At 47.1% G+C, this 18,782-nt stretch overlaps 5 protein-coding genes across 5 annotated transcripts, besides 3 other annotated features; 2 read left to right on the top strand and 3 right to left on the bottom strand.

Annotated features, from left to right (window-relative positions):
• Positions 1-10: 10 nt before the first annotated feature.
• Positions 11-47: a sequence feature (T-rich).
• A 56-nt stretch (positions 48-103) lies between these two features.
• TSTA_054190 (PAP/25A associated domain family) lies at positions 104-3,860 on the bottom strand (the record flags this gene model as incomplete). Its single annotated transcript, XM_002486973.1, has 4 exons — positions 104-2,863; positions 2,928-3,146; positions 3,199-3,270; positions 3,344-3,860. The coding sequence occupies 4 exons, from the start codon at positions 3,858-3,860 to the stop codon at positions 450-452; spliced, it is 3,222 nt and encodes a 1,073-aa protein (XP_002487018.1). The 3' UTR covers positions 104-449.
• A 3,258-nt stretch (positions 3,861-7,118) lies between these two features.
• Positions 7,119-7,250: a sequence feature (GA-rich).
• A 604-nt stretch (positions 7,251-7,854) lies between these two features.
• TSTA_054180 (uncharacterized protein) lies at positions 7,855-10,302 on the top strand (the record flags this gene model as incomplete). Its single annotated transcript, XM_002486972.1, has 4 exons — positions 7,855-7,942; positions 8,002-8,166; positions 8,229-8,453; positions 8,648-10,302. 4 exons carry the CDS (start codon positions 7,855-7,857, stop codon positions 9,427-9,429), a joined length of 1,260 nt encoding a protein of 419 aa, XP_002487017.1. The 3' UTR covers positions 9,430-10,302.
• Positions 9,365-12,109, bottom strand: TSTA_054170 (DUF914 domain membrane protein). Its single transcript, XM_002486971.1, has 5 exons — positions 11,836-12,109; positions 11,589-11,779; positions 10,668-11,529; positions 10,330-10,454; positions 9,365-10,251 (listed from the first exon to the last, which is right to left on the bottom strand). The coding sequence occupies exons 1-3, from the start codon at positions 12,018-12,020 to the stop codon at positions 10,703-10,705; spliced, it is 1,203 nt and encodes a 400-aa protein (XP_002487016.1). The 5' UTR covers positions 12,021-12,109; the 3' UTR covers positions 9,365-10,251; positions 10,330-10,454; positions 10,668-10,702.
• Positions 12,110-12,523: 414 nt separating this feature from the next.
• Positions 12,524-12,566: a sequence feature (GA-rich).
• Positions 12,567-13,359: 793 nt separating this feature from the next.
• TSTA_054160 (DUF625 domain protein, putative) lies at positions 13,360-17,197 on the top strand (the record flags this gene model as incomplete). The annotated part of the gene is made up of 9 exons (XM_002486970.1): positions 13,360-13,473; positions 13,703-13,799; positions 13,856-13,937; positions 13,991-14,037; positions 14,093-14,425; positions 14,472-15,275; positions 15,333-15,500; positions 15,552-15,988; positions 16,052-17,197. 9 exons carry the CDS (start codon positions 13,360-13,362, stop codon positions 16,619-16,621), a joined length of 2,652 nt encoding a protein of 883 aa, XP_002487015.1. The 3' UTR covers positions 16,622-17,197.
• An 82-nt stretch (positions 17,198-17,279) lies between these two features.
• TSTA_054150 (decapping enzyme Dcp1, putative) lies at positions 17,280-18,296 on the bottom strand (the record flags this gene model as incomplete). The annotated part of the gene is made up of 2 exons (XM_002486969.1): positions 17,280-17,940; positions 17,965-18,296. 2 exons carry the CDS (start codon positions 18,294-18,296, stop codon positions 17,280-17,282), a joined length of 993 nt encoding a protein of 330 aa, XP_002487014.1.
• Between the last annotated feature and the right edge of the window lie 486 nt (positions 18,297-18,782).

The following is an 18,782-nucleotide window of genomic DNA, read 5'->3' as shown; positions in this document are numbered from 1 at the left end:
TTGAAGAGGGAAAAGAAAAAGCAAAAGGAAAAAAAAAAAAGAGAAAAGCAGTCATTTTTTTCTTCGCTCGCCTGAAAATGCAAACATCCTGTATGCGCCTCCCAGAGGGGATCTCGTCTTTTGGAGAAAAATGACTTTGGGCAAGAACTAACAAAAAAAATCACAATAAGCCCCCAGGAATGTTTATGCAAAGTGAGAAAAATTCTTTAGTTTTGACATAGAGAAACAAGGATGAAAAGAAACAGCTGTCGTCGTAGCAAGGTCCCATTTCTCGTTTGCAGTCGTATTTCCCATAATCTCAAGCTGATCAAAATGTCGACTGGATGACAGTCTCCAGGGTAATCTCTTCAGTCATGATCGTATTCGTCCTTCGTAGCCATATTGAATTCAAGACGGTGCCAAATTCTAGATTCTTCGCTATGCCGCCGTAAATCTCCTGGTATCATAGTTCAACCACCCTTTCGGAGAGATTCATCCACCGGAAGAGGCTCTGCCAAGTGCGCATGATTCTGAGTCTCAGCAACGGACTTCGCATTGCGCTTGTGTTTCTTTTTAGTGGTCTGCCACCCTCCGTTGGAGTGGTTATGATCCCGACCTCCGCTAACTGGTGGTAGCCCATCAGGTTTCCTAGGTAGTGAAGCTGGTTGAGCATCTTTGCGATTCAAGGGGGACAAAGCTGGGCCTGCATGCGCATCTTGGGAGGCCTTCAGTTTAGGCTTGTGGTTATGGTTGTGAATGTTATGGTGATTAACCCCGTTTGGTTTATCCGAATCAACACCATTTGGACGGCTGCGGTGTGTAGGCGAAGACGATAGCGTTTCTTTATTCGAAGTGTGGTTCCCCATCGTTGAGGACTTGTCATTCGATTTTCCTTGATGACGTTGTTGGTGAGAATGTCTAGATGGCGAGTATTCACCATTGACATACCCTGTCTTCCCGTTCTTTCGTTCCGCAAACGATCTTGCCGGTTCGGCGTTATTGGTAGGGGCATTGGTACTTGCCAGGTGTAGTCCCTGAAGCTGCCTAGTAAGATTCGATTCTGCGTCATTCGTCATTTGAGAACGGGATTCCTGTTCTCTAGCCATCGAAAATGGATCCATCTCAAATGTGTGATCCTGAACTCCATTGGAAAACACGTCTGGTCTGCTAGATGGCACTTCCCAGCTACCTGCAGTGTCGCTGGTTCCGGAAACCGACGAATTGACATATTGATCCGAGTAGTCGTCACGAGAAGATGTTCTCGACTCCTGAGGCGGGACCGAACCATCAATGATCAAAGGCCCGCTATTATCACGTTGTGGTTGTGTTTGTGTAGGCACCGAGTACCCACGCGGAGACACGGGATGTGCAGTGGGTGTGGAGCTATTGTCATCTGCTGGACTAAACGGTTCACTATACGCTGGCATGGTTGTACGATAGTCCGCCGTCTGAAGATACGCTGTGGCAGGGAGAGACATGGTCATGTAGGCCGGAGGGTAATTATGAGGGACCAGGTAGTAGTTACCATACTCCAGATGTCGGTGCTGTTCGTCGAAGAACGTGGGAGTAGGCACTGTCGACGCTGAAAGGGAGTTGAGGCTCGAATCAGTTTCAGTCCGACCTGGAGAACTTGGTGTCATTCCGTCCCGTGAACTACGAGTAGCATCGGTAGGTATTGATGAGTACAACGGAGTCAAACCTTGCATAGCTGGAGAGTGCATAGATCTTGCAGGCTGCGAGTGGGAGCGCAGTGATCCACTCGGTGAGCCATTCGCCACTGAAGACCGGCGAGGATTGCGGCGAAGATCAGGGACAGCATTAGCAAGTGATGGAGATGGAGGATTGGTATTGCTCCCTTGCACCGTCGGAGGAGCTACATGCATATAGGCTGGAGCATAAAACATGCCAGGCCGAAAAGAAGTCATTGGTGGATGACTGACGGTTCCTGCCCGAGCTCGAGAGCTGTCATCCGTGCCCATTTCCTGTTGTGGAAAGGAGAATTGGATCAAAGGTTGGCGTATTAATACTGGTGGGGGTCGACCAGTAACTATCGATTGATGTTGCAAATGCATACGCAGCTCTTGCTCCTGGGCCTGTAGAATCTGAATCTGTTGGTACAATTGATCATGAAGTAGATACTGTGCCTGTTGAGCATGCAAATTGTTCAGGTCTGGAGAAAGTGGGATATTGTTCGTCCGGTAACCATTGCCATTCGTGCCGCGATTCGTTGCACTAGAAGAACGACGCGAAGAGTTATTGCCCCCACGGCCGTAGTGATTTGAATGCCTAGCACCGCGACCTCCACCGCGACCTCCACGACCAGACGGTGGTGTAGGCAGTACCGGAGCGAGAATCGGACGAGGCTGCGGGGCCGGCCGCTCGAAGATACGTTCCTCCTCAGGTGGAAAGACGAACTGTTCGCAACATTTCTCTAGATCAGCAGTACTAATGGCTTGAAATGCCCTGCGTAACTCTGTATGTAGACCACGAAAGGAGGTGTCGTCTGCTGTGTTGCCCAAATTACGGGATGTATTAAACGGCTCCTCCACACATAACCGATTATTTTGCAAAAGGTGCCAACCCTTTTCTTCCTTGGAGATCAATTTCCCTTCGCGGACGGACACGACATACTTCTCATAGTCAACCTCGTGGCCATAATACCTGAAGAACTGAAAGAGTAGCTCCCCTAGCGTTTGCCTATTGCTGTGCCCATAACCCCGTAAAGATTCGAGGTCGTCGTCAAAAGATACTTGAACGCCATCTATCACTTTATGAGCTTTATGGGCCTGTTGTTGGAGGCTAGGTAGAATAGGCGGATCACGAGTCTGAAGAAAGTTGATAATCAAGCATATCCAGGTGTAAGAGCTCAATGTACCACCAAGAGCTACGCAATTGAATCAAGTCAGCAGGGGAGGACGCAAAGAAAGCCACAAAAACTAGGCACTGACCAGCATCATTGAGCACTCGTCTTTTTGTCCAGTGCTTGATAATCATGGCTAGGGGCCGGACCCTCTCATCAATATCCACGTAGGTCCGGATCATTCGTGTATTCTCTAAAGCCAATGTGTTATTGACATTCATGTCACACGCCATCTTCAGTTGCGGGTCCCAGATCTTGACAATAGGAACTCTAGCATGAGATACACAGACCACTCGCTCCATTCCATCTAAAAGAAAGATCATTAGTCTTGCTTTTATCTGAAGAGTTAAGTATCTTACGCTGTGCCAGAACCTCTGCTAATAAACAGACATTTTCTAGTTGTTTAAATGAAGTGGTAATACAAATATCGACTGTAAGACAAAGACAGCATTAGCCAGCATTCACACAGTGACTTTGACGAAGGGGGAGGGGGGTTGTAGATACCATCAGAGTCACTAGAACATAATTTATTCCCTGAAGATCCAAAGACATGCACATCAATATTGTTGCCTGGCCATTGTTCATTGAAGAGCTTCTCCAACTTTTGAACAAGCTGTCGCCGTCGGTCGTCACTTTCCGCCGATGGCAATAGTTGTTCATACAAAACTTGCATCTCGGCACTGAGCTTCTTTTCTTCTTCCTGATCTAGACTTTCCTTCAGACCGATTTTCTCTTCTGGCAAAAGATCGCCTCCAATACTGTAAGGCATTCGCCGTCGAAAATACGCCATCGCAGTTTCATATTTGCAACCACCAAGGGGTTTACGAAAAGTCGATGAAGAATTTGTTTCTGAGTGTGTGGACCGTGGAGAGGTGCTTCGACGTCGCGGCGAGGGTGACCTCGAATGTAACGACAGTCCACGAGAGCGCTGGTACGGGGTTGAAGGAAGAGAGCTCGATTGTTGAGGGATCAGAGGTGGCCGTGAGGGCAGGGTTGTTTCTATCGTCGACTGCCATGCCATGTTTGGTGGCTGTTCTCGTGATTTATTTGAGGTCGCACCTGGACTCTGAAAATGTGCAGAAGTCCCATTAGTATTTTCTGGCCGCATCCAGAGAATCCAACGTTTCAGGGAAAACGGTGGCCCTCGAAAGGGAAGCAAACAGTGAGGGGCACTGCAAAAGTGATGGTTATGAACTGAACAAGGAACAGCAAAGGTCAAGACAGGTCCTAAGCATCAATTCAGGAAGTCACAATCTCGTGCGATCCTCAGCGCAAAGTGATGGGAGAGTTCTCTGCGAGAGTCGCAGTCCACTGCTGCTCTCACTCTTGCTTTGGATTTCGTGCGAACGGCGCCCGGCAGACGAAAAGAAATGCGTTCAGCAGGGGAATGACGAAATATATGCGTCGAAAGAAAAAGGAGAAAAATCGAATCTATCCAGTAGACGATTTTCCAAGGTATCAACAGGGCTGAGAGAAAACGAGACGAGGTTGTGCAAGTGTTTGAAAAATGTACGAATGTCCGCGGGAGATCGAAAGAAGACTGTTGCGAGAAGATTGTCAGTCACTGAGTTGCTGAGTTGCTGAGAACGAGACGAGCGGTTGAAGCCCGAGAAAAGCGAGACAGTAGTCATATATTACTATGACTCCTCTGCTCGTACGGTACTCGTTGTTCTCATGAGGCAAAGTGAGACGGGAACCATGGCCTGGAAAGACTTACGCGAGGAAGGAAAGAGACACCGCGAACCAGGCGGTTCCGCAGATCTTCAAATATCTGTACAGCGAAGAGGATCGGATTTGCACGTTCGCAAGGAATAGAAATTCGTGAGACCAGACGATATGGTTGGACCGTAATGGAGGAAAATGTCGAGGTGGTAGTAGTAGCAATTCTGGGTAGTACGTAACTTAGTTGAAGTGGTGGTTCACCCCCCGTAATGAGATGGCAGCGCCGCCAACCCAAATGGTTTCTCTTATGGCAAGAACGCCGCTCGCCTCTTTTCACCACAAGCTCCAATTGACAAAAAGCCAGGACAAGCGGGGGTAAGGAACAAGAAAAATAACAAGCAGAAAGAGTAGAAGAGAGGAAAGAAGAAGTCTCTTTTTTTTTTGTTGCCTTTTTGCTGTGGTGATGGTTCAGGATCGAGGAATGCGTCGAGGATCTGGGGGTCTCCCTTAGAGTCCGTGACTTGCTTAGCGGCGGCATTTGCTCTGACGGCAGGAGCGCCGTTGCAGACTGCTCCCTTCCCTGTTGACCAGCTTAGCTACAACTACGATATTCAGTTCGGATTCAAACTATCTTCTCCTGACTCCCATATCCCCCTTTCCCGGATCCTTCTTGTGAAGCCACATACAGACAAAAGCAAAAAGGAGAACAATATTGCCGATTCTGCAACCATGTCTCATCTCCACTTATTATCAGATGTCACACTCTAGCGCGTTATGAGGCGGCGTTTGAATATCACTCACTCATCACTCCTACAAACGCGCTGCTCCGTCTTCAAGGCTTTTTTTATTGGCGCTGCAAGGCCGAGTCGCCAGTTGTCATCAATCCCGCTTTGGTAGATCTTTGTTCTCGGCGCTATTGGTTTTCCAAAATATGCTTAATGTTGTTCGGAACAAAGAGATGGCCTGGCCGCGCTCACAGTCGAAGGCATAGGACAGTGGGCAGGCCAATGCTCGGGTGGGCAAATGAGTCCTACATCTACTCGGTTACCTGGTACCTAAGTTAAGTGTATACTGAAGACATCTCCCACATATGACCTGGATCTAGAATCCAAGTCCATCTGCAAGAGCTAGGTAGAGCTGGTACGGTTACACCGTGCACACTGCATAGTTTCTTTGTCCGACATCCAGCTTGAGACTGCAGCAAGCGATCCTGACGTCAGGGAACAGATACCGAGATCTATTCCTCGATCTAGGTACCTGCTGGCCGTGATATCAGAATGTCTCATGAGCATTCTTTATGCTCAGGTAGTCCCATAGTCCCCCGGTACATTCATTCGATAAGGCTAACATGCATTCTCTTCGCGCGGGAACAACATAGCAAACGATATGATGGGTGTCCTCGATCATCTGGACTTATCACTCCACGAGTCATAGCAGTCTTATCAATCTTATTGTCGGTCTCATACTTCCATTCCGCCCGCTCTTAGGCGCGAACGAAAAGCAGTTCCGGATGTAGGGAGTCAAAATAACGTCTTGTTTGTTATATTCATGTTAGTTAGATTCATATCTCACAATTTACAGTATTGACCTGTATTGTACGGAGTAATCAATATTCCAATCATTGTAAGAAATCCAGCGTATCGCGTTGAGCAATATTCGCACAGCTTGCAGCGATTGGTCCAAGTCCAATCTTACCCGGTATCCGTTCTGTAAGTAGGGCGAGACCCCAAGCCAAGCTGGTTATATTACTAGCTCCCGGGCAAGTCAGACGCTGATTGGTGGTCAGCTTAGACACTCCGTCATTTGATAATTAGTAATTATTAGATATCGTGAGTTCGCACATGGCTATCTACGTAGTATATAAATGAGCAATGTCTAAGTCTATAATATTCTTTATCGAGGATGGTAGAACGACGTCGTACTGAAATGCTTGCATGGGTTCACAGTAATCGTTTCTGCGGAGAGGTAATTATATTATACATCGGTTAAATACGTGGTACGATGTACAGTATCAAGACATGACGGGATCTCTTTCCCGGCCCTCAAATCTTGAGATTCGACGTATTCTTCGTATATTTTATGAGCAAAAGGAACACAAACGCTCACACTTGCAAATACATGCACGCAATATCTTTAGTCTCTCGACGAGATCCTGACAGATTGTTTTTGTCAAGTCAACAACAAAATGGATTCCGGTAACGAGCAAATGCCACAGTCGCACGGAGTTACAGTACTACTACTCCGTACAGACTGAACAAGTTAAAGGCAACTCCACTCCAGAACGGGGCTGCATCCTCTTCTCCCCACTGCATCACAGAAATAGGAGACACTGACCAAGTGCAGCGTGGATAAAAATCCCATTCCTTCACCGAGATGCAGTTGCAACGTCCGGTTTTCGTCTCACGCAGGAGTCAGGGTACATCGATGAAATTGCAGATTGACCTCTGAATAATATTACTTACTGACAGTAATTGAAATAGTCAGAGAGTGTAAGTAAAGACAACGGGAAGGACCCTCAGGGTAAGCCTCTTAGGGAAGGAAGGTAATTAATTCGCCCTCCGTCTCTCTCCGCGGCTAAACACTTTCTGTCTTTTTCTCCTTACCAAACCAACCCGGCCCCCTCTCTTCTCTTCCCTTCTCTCCTCAGCCTTGAAGATATTTCCTGTTTATTCTTATTTCTTTCCCCTCCTTTGCCCTTTTAATCTCTTTTTTCTTTTCTCTGTTTCTGCTCTCCCCCGGTCTTCCCGTCGAAGATTCCGTTCGGCGAACTACCCCCGAAGATCTGTCGTGGTAGGAATTTCGAAAATTTTCCACGGTTCGGGTAAGTCGAATATTGAACAACGCACCCATTTGCCTTTCCCTTACCACTGTTTATTCTTTTGGAAAGGATATTGCGACCTTACCGTTTGGCACTGCTTCTTTTTTTCCCCCCTCTATCTCCTGTCACATATTTTTTTCTCGTTGCTCTCGGCAATCGGGTGCGCCGTGCGCCGATGGCGAGTCAACAAGAAAAGCATTGATATCGGCACCAGAAAAACAAAAGGAGGACTCAGATGAAAAGGGAAAAGAGAAGGACCGTTTATTTGGCCACGCACACATTCCTATGTCATCACTGCCGCTGTTGCCATCCGTCGTCGACCACCCCGGAGTACAACCATTTGAAGAGGATTTTTTTATTGGTGACTTATTGAGAGATCATCCACTTACTTATGTGATATCTATTAGACTACCACGTTGGCCTGTCAAGCCTGCGAACAGATCGGGCTTTATAGTTGGTTGCTGTCCTCCGCGACACATCTCGGACGCAATCTCACTCTTCATTCCCTTATCTTCTCGCCGGTCCTGTCAGAGTAATGTCGACCTCGTACTACGAACCGCAGGGCTGGCAAGCTCCTGCCCGTCAGGCCTCGTGGGAGCAGCCCGTTCCTCCGTCTCGCTCAGGTAAGCAGTCGTGATCCATGCAATTGTATACCTGACGCTTACAGTCTTTGCTCGTACAGGAACCAGCTCAGTCTCTCAAAGAGATGATTCGTCCGCATTTTCTTCGCAGTTCGACGAGGTAGACCGCGCAATTGACAACCTGGTGAAAAGCGGAAAGCTCTTCAACGGTCCACGGAGAGAATCAATGCCAATGATGATGATGGGCCGTCACTTCCCAGAATACGGTATGATTTGGCGGATCCATTCGTAACATCCCCTTCAACATCTAATCGCTCACTCCATATAGATCCCCGAATGGCCGGAGGTATACCACCTCAACGACACCATTCAGTGAGTGATTTCGACCAATCTCGCGGCCACCCAGGAGCTGCGCTTCAAGGATTCTATGCCTCTCAGCGGTTCCAGGGTCGCCAGTCGGAGACGGAACAGATGCTACAGGCGAAACGCCGCATGGCCGCGCAGCGTGAGCGAGAGCTCCGTAATTACCATCAGGAGCAACAGTACAACCGAAGTATGTGATGATCGCTACCTTCCTATCTTTTGTCACTGCACTTCCTACGCCCGACTCTTCCTTGTTTATTTTATCTATTCTGTGTCCCTTGTCTCTTCTTTGGCGTAGCGAAGCAGTCATTTTCTGAGCCATCCTTTTTTTTTTTCTTCTTCTGTACGTTACAAAATTTTAACATGTTCTTTCTCTTTCCAAAGGCCTTCTTGCCGAGATGTCCGGAAACAAACCCGACCGCTCTCTGAGTCCCGCTGCAATGAGCGAGGAAAGTCGCCGCGAATTGATTGCACGCCAGCACCGTGCTTTGTATGGAAATGAAAGTCCGGCCTTCTTTGCACCCGGTTCTCTCGGCGAGGATGCACACAATTCTCGCTCCGATAACACAAACACCGGCACTCCAACTTCGGTTAGCGGTGGTGTCCGTGGACCTTCTCCTCGAGCAGTTGATCCATTCGGTATGAGCCAGTCGCAGGAGGGCTTGGGTCAGAATAGCGGATCGAATCCACTGCCTGCAACTGGTCGCCAGTCTCCTCGTGCTAATAGAACTACGTCTCCCAACACCGGCGCCAACTCTTCGTATGGTCTATATGAGAACGTGAATGTCGAGCAGCCAAATACCTCGAACTCCTCACCTGGCGGTGCCGATTCGCCGTCATCCCGCCAGCTGTCTTCTAAATCAGCCGGTCATCTGGGTTCGGTAGGACCGATTGGATCTCGTCCCTCTCAGCCTGCAACTAGCCAGGCCCAAAACCCGGCTCTGAACAAACGGTCTACCACGCCTTTGCCCTCACCCCTAGGCTTCGGCTTTGCGCCGAATGAGAGCGCCACCACCGCAAACGAGCGATCGAACTCCTCCGCATCGAACCCGACCAACTCAGGGCATACCAATGCGAAGGAAAGTGCCTTCTCGTCTGGATGGGGCAGCAACAGCGGCGTTTGGGGCTCTAAGAACCTTGGAGTACAAGCTTCCGTTTGGGGTTAGAGCCACTTTCGATATTCTTACAAATGCTCTTTTTTTTCTCTCTCTCTCGGTTCTTCTTATCTCGGATTCTGGTACCTGCTGTGTATTCAAAGCACCGCGGCGTTGTGAGTGGCAGCATAACTGGATTTAATGGTTATTTCTTTGGGGGGGGCGACAAAAGCGAACGTACATATTTTGTGAGAAGTCAAGGAAGGGATTACTGTTTATTCCTTTATTATTTGCGTCGGTGTGTTTTTTGCAAGTTGTCCGGTTCTTGGAAATGGTTGATATATTGGAAAGGTCATTGGAGCACGGCATGCTTTCTTTTTTGGTTGGGAATCATTCTTGTCTATTGTTTTTACTGACTGTGTTTGGCCCTGGAACTGGTTGGCAAAGAGGAGGGGGTCTTGCTCTGGGTTTCTTTTTCTCGAAGGAGTTTTCTATTCGCCCGAAACTGGTCTGATGCATCTGGTTTTTTCATTATTTTCTTGGCTCAATTTTTTTTGGGTTCCATTTTCCATTTTTTTTTTCTTCTCATTTTGGGAGTCTCATTATGCTTTGCGCTTCTGAGCGTTTTGATGATGACTGCGGACTTGCTGCATGGAATGGGTTTCTATTTTCCCCCTCAAGTATGTGATTGATTGTTGCGTTTGGTTTTGGTACAATTTTAATTCTTCTTGTTTTATAACACTTTTTCCATTTCCTCTATGAATAGTGTCGTTGTTTCCGCTCTAAGTTCGATCTCTCTTGATTACAATTGTATATGGGAGGTATAGTTTAACCGGGAATTCAATATCTATGGAGCATGTTGTATCCTGTCGTTTTTTCATGTCTATTACTTATCTATGGATTTATATGATTAGTTAATAATACCGCATATATCGACTTTTTTCTACCGAGATCCTTGAACATCATACTTACATACTTAGTAGAGTCAGAAAGGTGGCCACCGCGAGTCATGTCCTGCCTGTCCCGTCCGTGAATCAGACCATGTATGATGAAATAATGCATAGAAAGTCTCCCGAAACCTGTCTGTCATGATGCATCTGCAGATACGAAGATTTGCATTAGGTTTCTGAACTGCGGTACTGCTACGTATATATCCGATGGTTATACCTACGTAGTGCCCAGCAGTTAGTGTACACCACTTCTGGAGGTGGCAAATGACCTTGGAAGATATCGAAGGGATCAGGTGTTCTGATTATACACTATACGCATGTGCTAGTCTGACATGTGAAGCGGGGTACATACATACATACAGAATGAAACATCCGCATATAATCGGATCTGCTATTCACCCCGCAAGCCCGTCGGCAGAAACAACATCTCGAGCCCTATCAACAATCCTCCTCCTCGCCGTAAATATCCCCGATACACCTTGCTCCTGATTCCGGCCTAACCACGGTTTCCTTGCCTCGCCCAAACTGCCATCTCGTCGTGGCGGGCCGAGATAGTATACAAACTGACCCAGGAGAATCATCACGAATGCGAGGGGGTATAACCAATGAATCTGCAATTTCAGCACAAACACGCCGATAAGTACACCCCAGAAATTACCCGTGAGCATAGATATATTCATAAACGCGGCTGAAGCCAGGCGGTAGATCAAGGGTGCAGTGGTGTAAAAGCTGGCTAAACATATGGTATAACCCAACAGATAGAGAAGCACGGGTCTGTTCCAGGTTGCGGTTTCGAATGATGACCGGTCTAAGGTAAAAGCTTGAATACCGTTGATGATTGTGGCCCAAAATGAGAGTTGCCCTATTACTTCGTAAACGGGTCGTTTGCTGACAAAGTATTCTTCGACGACGTTGGAGAAGCCGTAGAATGTTGCGGCGAGGAGGGCGAAGAGGTCTCCTTTGACGGGATCTAGAGCTTCCCCTTCGGAGGTACTCCCTGTAATCCGATCTGATGCTAGTAGGATGCCCATGCCTCCGATACAAATTGATATTCCTAGTATTTGCATGGTATGATAGCGCACGTGGAGTGTCAAAAAGGAGAGGATAACCACCACCACAATGGCCCAGAAATTAATCAATTGTGCGCTGAGGATGGTCGTGTATCGGTACGCGAGAACGATGAAGTAATTTCCCTCGACGTCGCAAAAGGCAAATAGTATATCTGTATCATTCAATTAATCGTCCTCCTTCGAGGAATATTGAGACGAAAGAGAGACGCACATTTCCATCCGTCACTTCGCGCAATCTGTGCCCAGTGCTTAAACCCATATTTGTAGATTGTAAACGATGTAAAGACAATATTCAGCAGGGCGTAGTTGAAAAATGTCTGAAAGGCCGGTATTGATGTCCCCTGCGCTTCGAGGAGAGAGGTGAACGTACTGCTCGACGTATTGAGGATGGCCAGGGTTTGTCTATATATTTATCTTGTCAGATATATTTGCTCGAGTCCTTGGTAATCTCCACAAACCCAAGCAGTAGAATAGTCCAGAAATCCTTGGTACGTAGATACGCAAATAATCCCTGGCGCTTGTTGTCCGTCACTTCCTCATCACTCTGTTCAACGTGATCCTGACCAAGCAGCGCGTCATATTGACTTTCGGAAATGCTGTCCCGATCCCCTCGAGCAGCAATCAATGGCTCAGAGGCGGCCATTTCTGGCTTGTAGAACAGACTGCCCGGTCATCAATACGGTGTACGTTGACCGTTTACTCAATGTCGAAGACGATCAAAAAGGCAAGGTCGAAGAAGCTATGGGCGGGGTGGCCAGAGCCAATCAGCAGCGGCGATCGAGCGGGAAAGCCGAGCGGCACGGAGGCCTGGATGCCTTGTCCGTGTCATGTGAGATCGTCAAGCTTAATTCTTTCTCCACTCTCTTCTTTCATTCTTGTTCTACTATCTATATCTAGATCCTCAAGGGATGGGCCATCGACTCTGCTTTGACTTGTCCCTCATGCAATACACCTGCAGCCTTCCGTCTCGGCGGCTACGTCGAGCGTCAACTCGGATGCTGTGCCCAAGACAACATACCAATCAGCATAATCACCGCCGTTTTGTCAAGACTCAGGACCAAATCCCCAGGAATGCTGATAAAACGACGACGTTGGCGTGTCAATAATAAATAGTCTTTCAAGAAGACTCCACAGTGGCTTTTGGTTTTTCTTTTCCTTTCCTTCTTTCCTTCTTTTTTCTCTCCTTTCCCCACAATCTTGCTTCCATCTCAATTGTCGAACAGTTCATGCATGTACAGGAGCCTGTAACAAATCATCAACAGTACTTCTACTGCATGACTGCCAGCACTTAGTCCAGCCTCATTCATTGATCAGGTCGCCTTGCTTTCCCCATTCATCAACTACATACATACTGTGTAATATAATAATATGATTTCACTTGATGCTCATTACCTCATTACCTGGGTCTCATACTTAGGGCACTTGTAAGGCATTCATCGCGTGGTGTCCACTTCCCTTGTCCCTACGGGCCTACCCAAGTCTTTCTTAAGAGGAACTCCACCTGTTGTTTGTTTATTATCGTATGGGATGTACTCCGTAGTAATAATAGTTCAAAGATTAATAAACAGAAAAACAATAATATTCATATTATTTTATGTAACTCTATGTACTTCGTAGTATGTACGACTAGTGGGCTGTTCTAGGCGCCGAGCCATCTGACGAACGGGCTGCCCTGACCTGATCTCCAGTCCCCTCTTCCCAAGGACCAGACTAGCCGCCACGATATTTCCCGGCAGCAAAACTCAACTTCCTCACTTATCTATCACAATCATCTCGACCGTTCATCCCGACGACTTCCCCTTCATACCATTTTCGCACCTTTTTAATTTGCGTCTCGACGAACTCTGCGATTACGTCCTCGACACACTCGATACAGTTCACCTCACCACGTCATTCTCCCGATCGCTCTTCGTGCTTTCCCCGGACAACTCGCGCAGAGCTGTACCGGAGTGACAGGACGCCACCTGTCACTCTCGGTCGACATGGCGCTGGCGATAAAGCTACCCCAGGACCGGAAACGTGTTAAAGTCTACGAATTACGAGATAATGACTGGTTTGACCGTGGAACGGGCTTTTGTACGGGCGCGATTGTCGAGGTAAGCTTTTCTGACGCCATCGCTGTCGCTCATCGACATCCGCCAAGCCGGTGCTCGCGCGACCGACAGCAACAATAGTCTTCGCTTCGTGTTACATCGCTGGCGCAACTTGTTTATTGTTATTCTGATAATTGTTTTCGTTCGCGTTGATTCTACATCTGATTTCGTGCCGGTCGCGCTGGTTTTGGAGAATGTGCCTCGGCTGATTCATGCATCCCGTGTCGTTTAGGATATGCCCCGGATATTCGTCGAGTCGGAGGATGAGAAGGGTCGCTGTCTGTTAAACACAACGATAGGAAAAGAGGAAGGATACCAGAAACAGCAAGGTGCGATGATATTTAAGGCAGCCTGAAGCAATGACTCCGTTCTGACTGTCCGACAGATACACTCATCGTGTGGACTGAAACCAATGGAACCGATATGGCCCTTAGTTTTCAGGAGGCCGATGGATGTGCTGCAATATGGTTCGTATCTCATGCGCGAAATCATAAAAATTTCCTTCTGACGATTTATTTAGGGATTATGTCAGTAGTGTTAGGGATCACTTGATCGCTTTGGCCGGAGGTTAGTTTTCCATCTAATCACGTTCGCATAGGCAGATTACTCACAGCGCTAGTAGATGACGCCCTTTCTGACGAGGCCATCGAGGCTTACCATCAACCTATCATGCTTCCACCACCTACTCTCGGAAACCTCTCTGAAATTGAAGCAGCCGTTCGCGCAGCTAGCATGTCGCAGGTCGGTCGCGATGCACTGGGGAAATTCGTTCTTAACGAAAACTATATCGATAAATTGATACCGTTAGTCTCGGATGCTGAGGATATGGAGAGTCTACCCGACCTCCATCGCTTGTGCAACATCATGAAGTCTCTGATCCTACTCAACGACAACGTTATCATAGAGCATGTGGTTACGGATCCAATCATCATCGGCGTGGTTGGCGCCCTCGAATGTAAGCAAAATTAACATATATCAAGAATTTAGCTGACGGCTGTTAGATGACCCTGACTTTCCTACACACAAAGCGAATCATCGTCAATACCTCCAAGACCAGTCCAGATACAGAGAAGTGGTCCCTATGAAAGATCCCATCATTCAAAAGAAGATCCGACAGACGTGGCGATTACAATACCTAAAAGATGTTGTTCTGGCCCGCATCCTAGACGACCCCACGTTCTCGGTCTTGAACTCGCTGATATTCTTCAACCAAGTCGATATAATCAATCATATTCAAACCAACGCCGCTTTTCTGAAGGAACTCTTCGCAATATTCGACCCGCGGAATACGGATCAACGCCGGAAAGACGATGCTGTCTGTTTTATTCACCAGTGCGCCTCGATTGCAAAGAATCTACAAGCGCCTGCACGTGCAACGTTGTTTTCTCAGTTTATCGGCCACGGCCTGTTTCCAGTCATAGCGTTTGCCGTCAAACATCCCAAACCGGCAATGCGCACTATTGGAATCGATATCCTCGTTGCTCTGCTAGATCACGACCCCATCATGATGCGAGGATATATGCTCAAGGCTATCAATGAGAAGAAAGTACCACTCACGGACACATTGATTGACTTGTTGCATACGGAAGGGGATCTCGGGGTCAAGAATCAGCTTGCCGATGCTATCAAAGTCCTACTGGATCCGCAAATAGCTATACATGATCCTATGAACAGGATTGGTACTGATTTATCTGGCAAAGCTCGCTCCACACATCAGCTTCCGGATGCTTTTGTGCAAGTCCACTTTGATGATTCTGCCAAACGTCTTTTTACTCCTTTGAAGCAGCTAGAAGGTTGTGCTACCGGTATGTTGCTATCTGATCTAACATTTACCTCTTTATCACCGTACTAATATTCTCTAGTCTCCAACTTGACCTTCCAGGAGGTTACGCTTTATGCACACTTAGTAGATATTTTGACATTCTTCGTTCGACAACACCTATTCAGGAGCCGCAACTTCATCCACTCAGACAACCTTACTCCGCGCGTGGCACAGCTTTTGACTGTGCCTCAAAAACATTTGAAGCTTAGTAAGTATTCGTGAAGGACGGAAACATGAAATTTCTCTAACATGGCTGCAGCTGCTTTGAAATTCTTCCGTACTCTCGTTAGCCTCCAGGATACTTTTTACCTGGCGCAGTTGACCCACAACAATATCTTTGGCCTTATACTTGATATTGTCCACGAGACAATGCCGCGTGATAATCTGCTGAATTCAGCATGTCTTGAATTATTCGAATACATCAAGCGCGATAACATCAAGCCGATTATCATCCATATGGTCGAGAAATACCGCGAGAAACTAAAAGCCATCACATATGTCGACATCTTCGAGAAATTGATACAACGCTATGATGAGATGCAAGGATACGGACTTGAAGCCGATGCTACGCTTTTCAGTCAAGAGGAAATCCCGCCGGCGCAGCGTGGAGTACTCAATGGTCAACGCTGGCAAGGTGTACGAGAAATGGATGCTGCCGAGGAGGAGTACTTCAACACCTCGGACGATGAGGAAGAGGTGCGTATCAGTACCGCCAGTCGTACTATGAAATATATTGCTAATCAACTGTCATATGTGTAGTGGCCGTCGGACGCTCGCCAAGAAGGGTTGGCTATCGCCAATCAAACGGAATCAAACGTTAGACTGGTGGATTACCCTGATGATGACGATGAAGAGATGGATGCGAAATCGGAAACGGTATCTGCAGATAAGCAGGAAACTGAGTTACCTGAACACAATGTCGCAGATACAAACACGCCTTCACCAACAACTTCTACGCCTCAGCATCCGCCAGAGAGACTTTCTGAGAAACGTCGCCGTGATGAAGATGACGAGGATGAGTTGGTTCGGCTTGCCCAAAACGGATCCAAGCGCCGCAGTTCCAGCGCCAGTTCTACTGCATCAATGTACTTCCGCCGTCGACAGAACTCAATTGATCGCAATCACAAGAATTTGGTGAACAACGAAGTCTCTACTACGACAACCAATGCAGCACCGAAGAAAATCGCCATTAATCTGAGCTCGGCCTTGAAATCGCATGTCACGGTAGAAGCCGAGGCAATCCAACTCAGCGAGATCGACGAACAAGCGTCAAACGGCGATCAAACCAAGGAGACGAAAGAAAGTGAAACTACAGCTCAAAGTTCCTGATCAAGAGGCGTTTCTTCCGCTTCGTACTACGTGCGCAATAGAAATCATTGGAGTTGGGTGTGTTTGTTGTTTCATTCGCATTGAACGGACTGGGACGGGACGCATCAACGGAGATACCAAACGAAGTATGGAAAATGTATGCATTTATCATTGAGTGTGCGTTCTGTCTACCATATATGGGATGGCCCCAGAGGATGTTTCTTCTCTTTTCCTTTTGTTCCGATACATCTACAGCTTTCTTCATATGTTGCAGTTGTGTTTCGAGAGGATATCATTATACCTTGATTTTTTTTTTCCCTGCTCAGCTTACTTACGGTCTCTTGTTCACTGCGCAAGCAGGAAGATACAAGACAGCATTCATGGCGTTGGTTGTGCTCGGTATTATATGGACGTGGTTTGTTCCATGACCGGAGGTCTTTTTTCGTGCTTCCTATTTCATGTTTTTTTCTCTTGATGGAGGGTCCATTCCCAGGAGGATTGAGTCAAGGACAGAAGGACAGTGGATTTTCACTATCATCATGTTATCAGAAGAGTTACTGTGAATACATATGATGCTCCTGTCTGGAGATTATTTAGGATTTCTATTCCCTCTAGAGGACAGTGCTCGAAAAGGGTATCATCTAACAATACGCTTGACTGAGTAATGATAAGATCAGTATCAGTTTTGATTCACCAATCCCGCTCTCCGGAACAAATTCGTCAAGACATCCCCACTGGACTGTCTATTCATAGCCTGTGCCACTGCAGATGGTAACTGTCCAGGAGATGGTACTATAGGTGGCTGGACCGCCGGATTATGACTCCAGTTCATCCCTCCAGCACCATTCATCATACCAGCCTCAGCACTACTTGTTATATGCGGACGATTGAGTCCATCATCTTGAGCACGCTGTTGACTGAACAGCTCTTGTAACGATATCTGTCGACCCATTTGTACACTTTGTTGTGCAGCAGCCACACTCTCCTTAGCCAACGCCATACTTCTCCCTGCATGCGTCGCACACTCCTTGATAACCTCCGCATTTATCTTGCGCGTCTCCGCAGTCGAATTAGGCGGCGGTTCAGAAAAGATCCATAACCCGATAATCTCATCTGTCGCATCACGACCATCATCCAGGTTCTTCTCGGATTTCAGAATAACAAACTCATCCGTAATCTGCACATTCTCACCGTCCATTAGGAGTATATCGAAATTGTTTAGTCCTCGCCGATTCAATACAAAGACACTATATCGTTCTTCGCCTAGAGATCCCTGCGTTAATTGACAGATGAACATGGTCCCTTCTATGCCGTTCTTCTCCCACAGTTGTGTCGTTGAACTGAATGTGTAGACTACCACGTACGGTGCAAGGGATAATATGGATGTGATGTTTGGGTTGTGGCGACGTAGAACGGAGATGTTGAGTTCTTCATTTGTGCGTGGTGGTTCGGATTGTTGTTGTGTTGATGACGCTACTGCTGGTGGCGGTTGTGGAGTATCGGAGTAGCAATATGTATTATCGGTGGATTCGTAGTCAGACATGTTTATTTGTTGAGGCAAGACTGCCGGGAATTGTGCGAGGTATTGACTGTTGTGGTTGTAGCTTAGGAGATTCGTAAGGTGGTGGTTGTTATTGTGGTTGTGGTTGTGATTGTGGTTATGTGCTCGGCCACCTCGTCCCTTGCGAGGGGTCATCGTGGTATGTATCCTGCCTTAAATGTTTCGCTGATCGAGCCCTGGATAAATAGCGACTATAGATTGCGAGTTGTAGTGAGTGTCATTCATGCGACTATGTGGTGGAAGTAGTGGAGGTTTGTTGAAAGGATGATGTTGAAGATGTCGTCAGTGTAGAGCGGCGGGCGGGAGCTCCAAAATCAGATCTATGCAACAGAAACATGTGATTTGAATGAAACCTTTAGAACCATTTATCTAACAAGTTGAGAACTATTTGGAAATGAAAGAAGAATTATCATGCTCCATTACATTTTTTTAATGGTATGATTTGACCAACAAGCCATAAAAAATACCAGGCTGTTACCGGGTACATAAACTGAAAGCCTTGCAGCCTTAAATCTGAGGCTAACTTGGTGATGTACCTTCCTTCTGCTGTAGTAGACTCCAACTTCATCTTCGGTTTATTGTCTACCAGGGATCACATATTGGCCTGCCTGAACCGGAACA

The sequence above is a fragment of the Talaromyces stipitatus genome, genomic scaffold (assembly GCF_000003125.1).
Source record: "Talaromyces stipitatus ATCC 10500 scf_1105507295487 genomic scaffold, whole genome shotgun sequence".
Taxonomy (NCBI): Eukaryota; Fungi; Ascomycota; class Eurotiomycetes; order Eurotiales; family Trichocomaceae; genus Talaromyces; species Talaromyces stipitatus.
This window is presented reverse-complemented; position numbering and strand designations above follow the sequence as displayed.